The following is a 14,189-nucleotide window of genomic DNA, read 5'->3' as shown; positions in this document are numbered from 1 at the left end:
ATAAGAAGGTACAGTGGCACTGTTAACAAGGTGTTATGTCGTGCACCTTTTTCCCCCCAATTAATCTGTACTCTGACCACAAGTTATTGAGTATTTCAAATCTTTGAATAACTCAACTTTTTTTGTTTGTCATCCTTCTGGACTTAATACACAATAACAGTTTTTATTTTGCTGACCATAGCATAGTAAACTTACAGCATCACGATTATTCATCATAACAGAAAAAAAGCCTGAAAGTACTATCTTAAAAAAATAAAGATATACCCTATAACAATATACAAAACGTACTAGGAACCTCAGAATGCTGTGGTGCTAGAAAAGTATTTTGGCTAAGTAATTTGTAAAGCTCAGTCATACTTCTGTGCCTTGACAAAAAGCAAAACTTCCAAACTCACAGGAATTAAAAACTTTTTATCACAAAACAACGTACTTCAGTTCTATAAAAAAAAAAAAAAAAAACCAACTTTCGCTTCCACATCCAGACACAGATGGTCACATTACAGCAAACCCACATTTTGGGCGGGTGGGTGGGGAAGGTATTGTAATCCTGCACCAGGAACATGTCAGATATAGGTCTTTACTTCTGTATCATCTAATTTTCAATAAGGCCTACAGTAATACTCCCTAAACAACAGCTACCTTTTTATTAGATTTTCTGGCCCTCCCTGACCCAAACACTTAACACTTAATGGTGAAGATTCCTGACATCTTCAGAAGCCCTGTATGCTACCATATAGTAATAATGACCAACAGAACTTACGGTGATGATTCCAATATGATGCTATTAGCCTGGGTGGAAGATGGAGATCTGTGATTTACAAATACTTCACTTGGGGAAGTGTGAACTACATGGTCCACTAAATGTCCAACTGATGAGGGTCGTAACCGGGCTCCTTCTTGAGTGAAGGCAGAGTTGCGACTAAGAGGGAAAGCATAGCAGTGCAATGTGAAAATAATATTATTATTGATCTATATTCCTTACACCACTACAAAGGAATGCTAAAATAATTATTTTCTCTCAGTGCAAGCATATGTTCATATACATATTTTTATTAAGTAATTTAAGGTTTCAAAAATCACTGAAACAATAATGTCAGATCAACATGCTATATTTCATAATTTCTTTTTAAAAGTGTTCAAAAATTATTTTAATAAACACTATATGGCTAATATTTTTCTTTCTTCCTTTTTTTTTTGTTAATTAAAGAAGCCTGAAAGCATTATGGTCCAATGAACAGTCTACTGGACTGACAGTCCAGTCAATGAGAAGAAAAATGAATCCCCAAGAAGAAAAATCCTGGCTCTGTTCATGGTAGACCTTAACTTGAATTCATTAAGATGAACATTTTATCCCCTGCATCTTCTCCTAGAATAATCATAAGCTTTGCACTGAGAGTCTTACCATTTCTGTGACCCAAAATTTTCCCATTTGAAATCTAGCATAGTGACATAGGCATCTTTCTTAAAATGCTTTGAAGCATGCATGCATGCATAAGTTATGTTACGCTATAAGCATCATTATTACACAATCTTTACAATGATATTTAAGTGCTACAGATATTTACAACAAGAGACTTTTGAATAATATGCTGCAATGCCAAAGAATCTTAAAACCTTCTGGTTTATGCAATACAAAATTGGATAATAACAATTCTTAAGCCAGTTTCAGCACACTGAGAAAATTGGGGTTTTTTCCAAAAGAAATTAGGAATGATTTTTCACTAACTATAAACATAAAACAGAAAGCTCTATCATGTGAAAAGAGTAAGCTTTGAAAGGAAATGTAGAAAAATTGAGGAGAATATACCTGCAAGGATTTCTGATTAAGTAATTTTCCCCAATGTTTTAAGAAGTGGTATTAACTAGAATAAATTATTTCTAAAATATCACACAGATTTTATTATCAGGCTTTTTTTCTTAGCCAAATGAATAATTTAATTTTAACTGTGCTTGAGAAAACTCAAGCTCTCAAATTTAGGGTAGCGTGCTACATCTTACACTTTTTATAGGTTGACTGAGAAGCACCTAAAATTCACCCCCAAACAGTTTCTCTTATCTGGAGCTAAATGTTCCAGAGAACCACAAAGCACATAATTTGTGAAGTTATTTGTCTCCATAATGCATTAATCCTTTTATTACACAAGTAGGTCACTCACATTACAGGTAGACAGCTACTTCTAGGGAGAGAAGATTCAATGCTACTTACTGATTTGGGGTTCCAGGTGGAGACCGTGATGGCAGGCTCTGTGTTTCCAACCTATCATCAGACAGTGAGTTCCTACTCACTACTTCCCAGTCCATCCCACTCATTAATTTCCGTGCCAAGGGTTTACTGGGGGATCTAGAATAAGAAAGTAAAATAAGTAACCAAAAATTATATGAGGTACAAATATGTTCTATCTGATGTTCTATCATAGGAAACTAAATTATATAGAAGAAATGAAATGTAATAATGCAAAACTATATTTACATGGGCAGTTCTATGTTTTCTCAATATATTGTACTTCATTTTCTGTACTTTGTACAAGAACATCAATGAAATACAATCATAAAATACTGTTGGCTGGGAGGGAGACAGGCAAGATGGAAGAGGAACCCACTAAACTTCACTAGGCATTTCTAATGCCTCAAAGAGACTCTGACTCAAACAGAACAGTCATTGAGAGGTCTGAACTTAAAAATGGAAAAAAAAAAAAAGCTCCAAACAAAAACCCCAAAAACCGCAACAAGCAAAAAACCTCTAAGTAACACAACTATTCAGCCATCTCAGGAAAAATAAAGCAGTGGTATCATCAGCCCCAAAAAACTCCCAAAGACTTTGAAGAACTGAAAGCAGAGTAATCATCAACATGGCAACAGAGCTACTGAGTTTTGTTTACTCATCAGGGATTTCCATCAAGGTGACATGCTTTCTTCCAGAACATGTTTTGTCACATGTAAGGTGGGTACAATCATCCTATTTAAACTTCTTTGTGGGTAACCAACCTTCATGTGGTTTTGTGCCAGAAACGTCCTTCAGGTTAAAGGTCATTATCACCAGTGGTTTTATACAAGAGGAGTTGTATTTTCTACTTGTTGCCCTTTTTCAATATTGAGGAAACTTTTTCTTCTCATTCTCCAGTCATCCCAGGATACCTACAATCCCCTTCTGCTGTTTCTTTCACCTATTTCTTAAGCACACATGAGACCATACTTGCAATCTCTCATGAAATACTATATTTCCCTTTTATACTGGAAATCATCAAATGAATCATCCAAGAACTGTGGTTGCTTTTTTCTTAGCATCACATTGGATGGTTCAGTCATGCTGTGACTGAACATACCCAGACTTTTGCCGTTTGCTGTTTTCAACCAAAAATTCTATAGCCAACAACAAAAATTCTTTTAAACAATCCTTAATTGTCCTATCTGTTTTGTGTTATTGGGTTTTCACCTTACTTCTACTACTTAGATGGTGCTATATAGTTCAAATTTCTCCTCTATCGTTACCCAACCCTCTCTTGTTCCAGTGATACCTCAATTTCATCAGTCTTTTGTGCCATGATAATTTCATTCCCATTTGCCTTTATATTCTATCACTACACTCTTCTCTACTCTGCAGCTTTGCACAATGAGGTGACAACGTATTATTGTATCAGCATAACTCCTTCATTTGTTTCCCCAGCTCCATACACCCATATCACAAAATAACTTCTGCCCTTGCTGTTCTTGGGACACATGGTAACTGTTCTTTATCTTCACTGTTATCACCTTACTGAATTACTGAAAGTGCAAGTCCAGAAAGAAGTAACTTTGAGAAATTAAGGAACTACCCGCACACAAACTACAACCTTCTGAAAATGAGAACCTTAGTTGCAAATACATTTTTGCTTCTCACGGAACTTAAAACTCAATGCAAGCCACCACCTTAAGGAGACTGTCCTCGAATTATCAAAAAAGTCTACAACAATAACCAACCAAGTGTCATATTGAATAATCTATCTTCACATGCAGAAATACTTAAGTCCTATTGATGTCAACGTGTTTAATACTAAAGGAGCGGTAATTTGTGAAGGGTTTATTTTTGTTTTTACACCCCCAAGCAGTTCTGAACATGTATTGCATGCTGCTTTGCTGCTCTAAAGACTTACTGAATAACAGCTGCCAAATTTCAGACACTTAAGTGAGATGGGCTATTCTAAATACCACTTGTTCAGGTTTTATTCCACCTGAGAAAAAAAAACCTAATAGTATATTGATATTTGAAAACAGAAAATATAAATTATTTAATTCCTGAGGAAAAACACATCCATTCTTAGCGTGCTTCACGGTATTTAAGCAGTATTAATTTGATTTAAAATGTAACTAGCTTGCTATCATGTCAATTAAACTAACATTTCAATTTCTGTAATATGCTTCAAATGTGAGCAACTCAACTTAGATATTTTTCTTCACAAACATAGCAAATTTGAGCAGTTCTGAACAGGTAAAACAACAAGAAACCAGCAGAACTGAAATGCACGTCTAATGTTATCCGTTCATTATTCTTCTATTAATCAAAGCTATCATTAGCTAGATTTTGCTGACAGCACGCTTGCAGCCAGATTAGCACCAAGAGTCAGCTCTGCCAAGAGGTGGATTCTACTAACCAAAGAACAGGCTGAGGGAAAAATGCAGAGGAACATAATATATCCAAAGCTAAATTAGGTAAATACAGGACTGCAGATATGGTATTTTCTGACAGACAAGTAAAGGCAGCTATTGAACCGTATTTAGCTTCAGTGAAAAAGCAACAAGTGAAGTATAGGAAAGTTGGTGGTTTTTTTTTTTTTTTAACGCTCAACAACAGTGAAAGGGTACTATCCTTGCCTGTATAAAACAAATTAAATTACAAAGAGAGAAACAAAAATATAGAGAGAGAGGGGAAAAAACAAGTTTTTCCAAAAACTACATTTTTGACTGCTTCAGAAAAAACCCACTGCATTGTATCTTAAGTCATAGTTTGTAACTGCATTTTTGAAAACTTCCTCAATCTATGCAACAAATGAACATAACTCTAAAATGAGAAAAGCATCACTTTCTTCCCTTTCAAAAAAATGCAATGTTAAGAAAACTCACCTTTTAGTGTGGATAGGGTCTGATCTTTCAGAAATAATACCTTATTACCATGATAAACAGCTGCAGTGTTTATCAGCAAAGGTTCGTTTCAATTATTTTATTAACAGCTCTAACCTCAGAGTCCCACCCACTCATGTTTGTTGCCTCCATTTCCTGTCTTTGCAGAAATTTCAAAGAAAAAATTACCACACTGCAGCACCAAACTTCTCAGTGCTGTGGCTTTTTTGATACTAGCTCTCCTGCCAACGCTTCTATATCTAACAATAAGTTATTTTTTTATTAACATTTAAGATATGTTGTGAAATATTCCTGCAAGTTTCTCCTGTATCACTAATTCCTTACAATATTCAAATAACTTTCTCATGCCAGAGTGCAGCTGAGGAGATGGGAGGGGGGAAGTAAGCTGTAAAAATCTTTTGAAATGCTTTGATAAACTTTGAAATCCTAAATTCCACATTTCTCTGCTCAGTCTGGATGCTTCTATTGCACCCCAGCAAAGGGCCCTGCTAGTTAACAGCGTAAACTATTTTCAGATTTAATTTTTGGTGTATCTGCAGAAACATTCTTTAAAAAGTTGGAAGAAGTCCTATCTATCTGAGTAGGGACAGAGACCAAAAACTTTACCTGCCCCCAAAATCAAGAACAGTCTTAAGAGTTGCGATACTATGTGAAATACAAAAAAACGAGTAGCAGGGATGAAATTACATAATGCAACTAAAAAATAGCATGATAAATTATATTAGCTCAGCTACAGTACACAAAAGCTTTTGAAGATAGAATTTGTTTTCCCTCCCACAGCTGAAGTGTTAAATTCTTGCAGGAGCTAAGAAAGAAAGAGGGTATTGTTTGGGAATACAGGTGGTAATCTTTTAAATAATTTCTGTCCCAAAAATAAGTATAACCTGGAGCCACAGTCTTGCTTTGTATTTTGACAAGGAGTACAGGGAATGCATTTCTCAGCAAAACTGGCAACGACTGCTTCACACCAAGAGAATGAAACTGTATACAAATCTGCAGATACACCACAAATGACATATGCAATTCAAAGCAACTGAGGAATTATTTAATTAACCTGAATAAATGCATAGTTGAAGCAAGACTGGATTTTTTGAAACGGAGAATGCAACTTAATGATAGGGAGTTTGCAAATACAAATGACTGAGATACCCACTCACTATCATACAACACACATAAACTACCTCTCTCAGCTCCAGTACACACCAGAATTAGAATACTTTGCAAGAACTCTTAAGAGGGAACAGTGCTCTTTAAGAAATCTCTCAATTCATTACTTGATCGAACTTTTATTATCTACTTTCACTTTTATTATGCTCCCAGGAATTCTTACAGGTTTTCTTGGGTTGTGAATATCCTGCAACAAATGAGGCCAAGAGAATAGCTGTAATGAAGATTTAAAAAAAAACAAAACAAAAACTAAACTGCAGCAAGAGTCTTCTAAATGCTTAAGTTAGTGCTGCATGAAGATTAAAAAACCAACATCTACAAAATGTATCAAATTTATTACAAACTATCTCCTTCACAGAAATAGATTCCAATTTTTTAAATTAATCTTAAATGCTTTTATGATTTGGAAAAAAAAAATAATCCATGAATATTACTTCAGCTGACTTTTAAGTTAAATCCTGAAGATAAACAGCTAAGCCTGCTAACTGTAGGTTATACCTGCTTGCTTTACTCAAATGGCTGTTAAGAAATTTTATTTCCATGTCTTGTGCTCTGTATCTGTGTTCCGCTCCGTGTGCAAAGGCTAGATGATCATTACTTGTGGCAATCACCATTTCCCAACTTAGAACAAATAGATCACTCAAATAACATTTCAGTGTAACTATCGGTGTTATTTTCTTACAATGAAATGATTCAAAAGTTTGCTTAGACAATATTAGCTCAAATAAGGCAGTTTCTAGTTAGATATTGATATGAAAACAGAGTGTAAATCTGGATAGCTCTAGAATAAAAACCTGAAAACACCTTTTTTTTTAAACTGATCTTGAATAAATCTCCTGATGTGGTAATAATAAAAGCAACAGTAATTATTTAAATTTTTTTATGTGTCCACTTAATTCTCAAGAAAGACCTGACTGCAATACTAGCACACGCCTGGTTTCACAGCAAAAGGCAACCAATACCTAGCAGAACTTTCAAAAGCAACCGAAACAAGCCCACTGCTTGACAGCTTAACGTGCTGTTCAACAACACGATGACTTTGTCCAAGAAAGACCCACTGAGGAAGAGAAAGGCAGGTTCCAGGAAAAAAAAAAACAAAAAACCAAAAAAACACATTATACCTGGAAAACCTTAAAAAGCAAAATTTATCCTGTGCATGAATACAAAAGGGCTAACATCTACTCAGTATTTCAACTTCAAATGTAAATGTTTATAAGACAAAGAATTAAAGATAATGTTCTTAGATTAAGCTTCTTGAATCACATGATGTTCTAGAAGTGTCTTGTATTTCAAGTTTTTTCACCCTTGAAAATACTAAAAGTCTTTAAAATTGAAAATGCATTAATTGCACACTGTGATGTGGAAGACAGAGAAAGAAGCAGATGATCTATTAAAAACCTTTTAAGGTGTATTTGTTACAATACATCATTAATTTCAGTTCACTGAGGTCCACATATATGCCTCAGACAGTCATCAACATTACTAAACAACTCAAAAGGTGAGGATGAATGCTGTATTCCTTAATCTAAAAGCAACAGTGGAAAATAAAATTACTGAGGACAGAAGAGCCAGTTATTTTATTAACTAAAAAAAGCCAAAAAAACTTGAGAAAACATCAAAGCAGTTCTAGCCATGACTTCCAATTTTATCCAGAACATGTATTATAAAATACAAGTGACCCCAGCACCAACTGTTCAGTTTTGACACAAAGGGAAGAGTGCCATCTACTGAATAAGAGTTTCTAAAACGATGAATATACTCCTCAAAACCAAGTATTGGCTCTCCTCCACCCTACTTACTTGTGGGAAATTGCCAAGTTCACATTGCAACAAGAAAAAGAGTTTTTAACTGATTCATAACTGTCATTTAAATAAATAAAACTCAGTTGTCACAGTGTTGAGTCTTCTGAGTACTAAAAAAGTCACCCCAAGTAAAAATCTAACCAGACGCCCAAAGTAAATTAAATAGAGTAAAAAATAATTCTACAGCACACAGAAGAAATTGGTCTTATAAAATCTACCTGTTGAACAAACATGTTCACATGCATTTCTGCCCCCAAATCCTACTAATATGGAGCTGTGTATCTATGGTGTGCCCAGCTAAAAACTCGAATTATATTATATTGCACAGGGGGAAAGAAGGGGGGGGGGGGGGGGGGGTGGAAATCAAGGCAGAATTCACCAATGCTCTGAAAAACAGTGTTTGCAGGTACTTGAGAAAGGTTGCTGGGCTTGTTACTAGAAGTCTGCAAGCATAAATTTAAACTCCAGAGTTCGTTAATGGATAACTATGCTAAAAGACATTCCCCATGTCAGTAAGCATAAAAAAAGCACAGAGCATGCTCCCTCCCCATAAGCATTTTTTCTATTAATGATCAGAGCAGACTGCCAAATGGATGTAGCAGCAGTTCTACTTTTGAATACTGTATCATAATTTCTGAATGAAGAACTAAATCTATGTCTTGACTGTTTTCTTGTAATCACTAAACCCCTCAGGAGTCTGAAACACAATTAAGTAATAGATTCTGTGATTAGCCAACTACTCTGTGACAGAATACCTTCAGAAGCAGCTCGCTCCCATAGTAAAATACCTCATTGGGACTATAGTGATGAAGCTGTTCTTACCAAGTAAGACACAGTACCTTATTCTAAAGGAAATATATGTGTACAGTTGTAGGTTGTTACCAGGGATAAAACACACCCATTAACTCAATGTTTTATATATAGTTAAATATATAGTTATATATATATAATATAAATAGTTAAAGAGACCATTCTTTGCAATAAAGACAGCACAAAAAGGGCTAGTACCTGTCACAACAAACCACAGTTTGAAGGCTATTCTGAATTCTGAAAATAAAGGAGAAAATATTAAAGAATAGCCTTATTAACTTTTCTGTCATAAGATTCTCCCCCATTTCTGGCTGCCCCAAAGAGACACCCATCCACATCAAAATTAAACTCCTTAATATGGTTAAGTCAAGGCACCAGCAATAGTCAACATTTTTGCAAACAGAAAACAATAATCCCATAACATCTAAAAAGATACAAACAGAAAAATTACTGATCTTGTACAAACGTAAGTTGCCTACCTTGCAAATACTCTGTCTTTGTTTGCTCTTTCTTTACCATACTGAACAGACTGGACCTCTGTTCTCCCACTGGAAAACAAAACAAAACAAAACCACTAAATGCAACAAACTCAGGATAACAATTTCTTGCTTAAAATTGAATCATCTCAACAAGAAACCCTAAATTCTTTTTCCAGCCATGCTCAAACAACTATGCTAGCTTCAGTACAGTGTAACTTTAGAAAGCACTTCGTGGAAGCGTAGGTCTTCTTTCCCATTACAGTCTAACTGTAACAAAGACCAATTAATTTTAGGCATAACATAAATCTTTCTCTTCTCTTCCTTTTTCTTCTTACCCACAGCAATAAGAAAGTTCTGCTCGGATCTTTGGATAACACTTAACAGTATAATCTTTCCTGTTATAGCCAAAATCAAAAGTTACAGCAGCTCCTCTGTACTCCTCCTAAACTATTCCCTGAATTGCTAATAACTTAGTCGCTACTTAGTTCAGCAAAATATCATGAAAATATCAGATAATAAGCACATCAGGATTGTATTATTCTATGCAAGTTGTCAAAACCAAGATTAGATCTTGGAAGTTGCTGACTTTTCATGTAAGACCAGATGTCTTGTGTCAAATCAAAGATCCTTTATAATATTTCATAATTTCTGTTTTAGAAAAAAAATAGAATTTTGACTGTCTATCAGCAGTTAAGCCACTTCCCCATTTATAAATTCAGACCAAGGCAGAGAGTCAGAGAATATTGATACTTAAAACTCTGCTCTTTTCTGTCCCTTACAGGGACATTTACACTGAAATCAAAGAATAATTAGCTATTTTCACATTCATATTACAGAACTACTGGGTGCGTGAAGGCTGGAGAAATGGGCCAACTGGAATCTTAGGAAATTCACAGGATCATAGAATGGTTTGGGTTGGAAGGGACCTTAAAGATCATCCAGTTCCAACCCCCCTGCCATGGGCAGGGACACCTTCCACTAGACCAGGTTGCTCAAAGCCCCATCCAGCCTGGCCTTGAACACTGCCAGGGATGGGGCATCCACAACTACTCTGGGCAACTTGTTCCAGTGTCTCACCACCCTCACAGTGAAGAACTTCTTCCTTACACCTAATCTAAATCTACCCCCTTTCAGTTTAAAACCGTTACCCCTCATCCTATCTCTACATGCCCTTGTAAAAAGTCCCTCTCTGGCTTTCTTATAAGCCCCCTTCGGGTACTTGAAGACTGCCATAAGGTCTCCCCAGAGCCTTTTCTTCTCCAGGCTGAACTATCCCAGGCTTTTCAGCCTGTCTTCATAGGAGAGGTGCTCCAGACACGTGATCATCTTTGTGGCCCTCCTCTGGACTTGCTCCAACATGTCCATGTCCTTCTTATGTTGGGGGCCCCAGAGCCAAATGCAGTACTCCAGGTGGGGTCTCATGAGAGTGGAGTAGAGGGGGAGAATCACCTCCCTCAACCTGCTGGTCACACTTCTTTTGATGCAGCCCAGAATGCAATTGGCTTCCTGGGCTGCAAGTGCACATTGCTGGCTCATATTCAATTTTTCATCTACTAGTACCCCAAGTCCTTCTCCGCAAGGCTGCTCTCAATCCACTCATTGCCCACCCTGCTTGGGATTGCCCTGACCCATGTGCAGGACCTTGCACTTGGCCTTGTTGAACTTCATGAGGATCGCATGGGCCCACCTCTCAAGCCTGTCAAGGTCCTCTGGATGGCATCCCTTCTCTCCAGCGTGTCAACCACACCACACAGCTTGGTGTCATCGGCAGACTTGCTGAGGGTGCACTCAATCCCACTGTCCATGTCACCGACAAAGATGTTAAACAGCACTGGTCCCAATACTGACCCCTGAGGAATGCCACTTGTCACTGGTCTCCACTCGGACATCGAGCCGTTGACTGCCAATCTTTGAGCGTGACCATCCAGCCAATTCCTTATCCACTGAGTGGTCTGTCCATTAAATCCATGTCTCTCCAATTTAGAGACAAGGATGTCATGTGGGACAATGTCAAATGCTTTGCACAAATCCAGGTAGATGCCGTCTGTTGCTCTTCCCTTATCCACCAATGCTGTAACCCCATCGTAGAAGGCCACCAAATTTGTCAGGCACGATTTGCCCTTAGCGAAGCCATGTTGACTGTCACCAATCACCTCCCTATTTTCCATGTGCCCTAGCATAGTTTCCAGGAAGATCTGCTCCATGATCTTGCTGGGCACAGAAGTGAGACTGACTGGTCTGTAGTTCCCCGGGTCTTCCTTTTTTCCATTTTTAAAAATGGGGGTTATGTTTCTCCTTTTCCAGTCAGCGGGAACTTCCCCAGACTGCCACAACTTCTCAGATATGATCAATAGTGTCTTAGTCACTTCATCTGCCAGTTCCCTCAGGACCTGCGGATGCATCTCATCAGGTCCCATGGACTTGTGCACCTTCAGGTACCTTAGATGGTCTCGAACCTGATCTTCTACAGGGGGCGGTTCTTCATTCTCCCAGTCCCTGCCTTTGCCTTCTGCGACTTGGGCAGTGTGGCTGGAGCACTTGCTGGCAAAAACTGAGGCAAAAAAGTCATTGAGTACCTCAGCCTTCTCCATGTCCCAGGTAACCACGTCTTCCTGGTCAGATGGCCTGTAGCAGACCCCCACTATAACGTCACCTGTCCCTGCCGTCGCTTTATTCCTGACCCACAGGCTCTCGGTCCGCTCCTCATCCATCCCCAGGGGGAGCTCCATGCACTCCAGCTGTTCATTGACATGGAGGCCGACACTGCCTCCTTCTCTCCCCTGTCTGTCCTTCCTAAAGAGCCTGCATACTTCCATTCCAACACTCGTCATAGGAGCTATCCAGCAACATCTCCGTCACGCCAATAAGATCATAGCTCTGCAAGTGTGCGCTTGCAGAGGTCCACACCTGGGGAGAAATAACCCCATGCACAGGCTGAGTGCCAGCTGGCTGGAAAGCAGGTTTACTCAATGCTGGTGAGACCACATCTGGAGTGCTGTGTTGAGTTCCAAGGTCCCTCAAGTCAAGCAAAGGGCCACAAAGACAATTAAGGGTCTGGAACATCTGACATATGAGGAGAGGCTGAGAGAGCTGGGACTGTTCAGCCTCAGGAAGAGAAGGCTTGGAGAATCAAATGAGTGCGTACAAATGCCTGAAGGGGTAAGTAAAAACTAAAGCCAGACTCTTCTCAAGGGAGCCCAGAGACAGGACAAAAGACAATGGGCACAAACTAAAATATGAGATAACCTACTTAAACAAAAACCCCACAAAACAAAAAAACCTTTCTTACTGTGAAGGTGGTCAAACACCGGATCAGGTTGCTCAGAGATGGTGTGGAGTTTCCATCCTTGGAGACATTCAAAACCTGGCTGAACATGGTCCTAGGCAACCTGCTACAGTGGACCCTGTCTGAACAGGGCATTGGACTAGACACAGTGTCCAGAGCTGCCTTCCAACCTCTACCATGCTGCAATTCTAGAAATCTCTCTTTTCAAACGTGCTGCCTGCTAACTTCCTGGGGTTATAAATTTTTAACTCTGACAAGCAGTAAGCTATGTTTTCCTCTATTCCTTTTCAATAACTCTAACATTGTATTTACCTTTCTCTAACTGCTACTAATAATTGATTTAAAGTTTTCAGAGAAATACAAAGCTCCAAGACAGTAATAGCTTATTTATAATTGATGTTCCTCCTCTTTTCTCTCCTTGTGTAGATTACTTTGCATTTTTGGACACTGAACTTGATCTACCATTTTATTGCCTACTCACTCCTCATTGCGACATACCACCACAACTTTCTGCAGTCAACTTCAGCTTTTACTAAAAAAAGTGTATCACTTCAGTGGTAACTTCCCTTTGTTGTGAAGAAGGGACGTTTCCCATCTGGTTTAAACAGTTGCTAATATACAATAAAACTCTTCATGTTTTGGCAGTTAACTTCTTTAATGAGTATCTGGTGAGGAATAGTATTAGAACCACTTTGAAAATCTAAGGACAGTGTACAGAAGTCAGATTTTTTCATCAGTAGTCTTCTTGATCCCTCCTGGAAGTTTTGGGTTTTTTAAAAAAAAAAAACAAAAAAACCCCAACAACCTCGTTTTAAAATTTGCTGCATTAGAATCTTTTGGTCCAGTGGAAATAATAGATTGTGTGACACATTTAATAGTACAACAATTTCATGTCTCTGATTTCTTTCAGAACTCGAGATAATTCTGTCTAGCTCTGGCAGTTTAGTATTTTATTAGTTTGTTTTAATCATAGAAATGTTGGCTAGAAGTCTCTAGTCCAATCTCCTGCTAACACTAGGTCATGTCTGGCCATGGCTTTGTCTAGCCAAGTTTTGAAAGCCTCCAAAAATAGAGATCCCACAACCTCTCTGGGTAACTTGTTCCGGTAATGCACTATCCTCCTAGAAAAACAAAAAAACCAAAAACTTTTCCTAATCTCTAGCTAGAATCTTCAAGTGAAATCTGTGGCTGTTAATTAACCCTTGTTCTGTCACCTGCCATTACCAGCACAAGTTTGGCTCCATCATTTCTGACACTGCCCTTGAAGTAGTTTTAGGCTTGTTACTGAATCCCCCCTTAGCTTCCTCTTCACCAGATTAAACCAGTCCAGTGCCCTTAACCTCTCCTTGTGTGCCATGTTACTACTATTATGCTGCCTCTAAACAATCTCTCAAACTACTTGCAGAAATTCTAGCCTTTTGGCTGCTTCATTAACTTTAATGACCTTCTTCATTTTTATGCAGTTTCCCTTTTCATCTTACATTAACATAAGTTGAATGTCATCATCAAAGAGCTATTCTGTAATAGTAA

At 38.0% G+C, this 14,189-nt stretch overlaps 1 protein-coding gene across 5 annotated transcripts in view; it reads right to left on the bottom strand.

The window, feature by feature from the left end:
* Nucleotides 1-14,189, bottom strand: part of PTPN4 (protein tyrosine phosphatase non-receptor type 4) — a 121,268-nt gene that overhangs the window by 30,209 nt on the left and 76,870 nt on the right. For 4 of the 5 annotated variants that reach the window (XR_005932611.1, XM_041124117.1, XM_041124116.1 and 1 more), the window contains exons 13-16: nt 9,374-9,442; nt 9,093-9,131; nt 2,207-2,341; nt 761-919 (exon numbers count right to left, since the gene is read on the bottom strand). Coding sequence is in view for 4 of the 5 variants with exons in the window: in XM_041124117.1 (XP_040980051.1) it covers nt 761-919; nt 2,207-2,341; nt 9,093-9,131; nt 9,374-9,442 (402 nt within the window). In the remaining variant the exon portion in view is untranslated. The remainder of the gene's footprint in view (nt 1-760; nt 920-2,206; nt 2,342-9,092; nt 9,132-9,373; nt 9,443-14,189) is intronic. The other variant, XM_030017506.2, reaches the window with a different exon arrangement.

The sequence above is a fragment of the Aquila chrysaetos genome, chromosome 6, assembly GCF_900496995.4.
Source record: "Aquila chrysaetos chrysaetos chromosome 6, bAquChr1.4, whole genome shotgun sequence".
NCBI lineage: Eukaryota > Metazoa > Chordata > Aves > Accipitriformes > Accipitridae > Aquila > Aquila chrysaetos.
The sequence above is the reverse complement of the archived record's forward strand: the minus strand, read 5'-3'. Positions and strand labels throughout refer to the sequence as shown.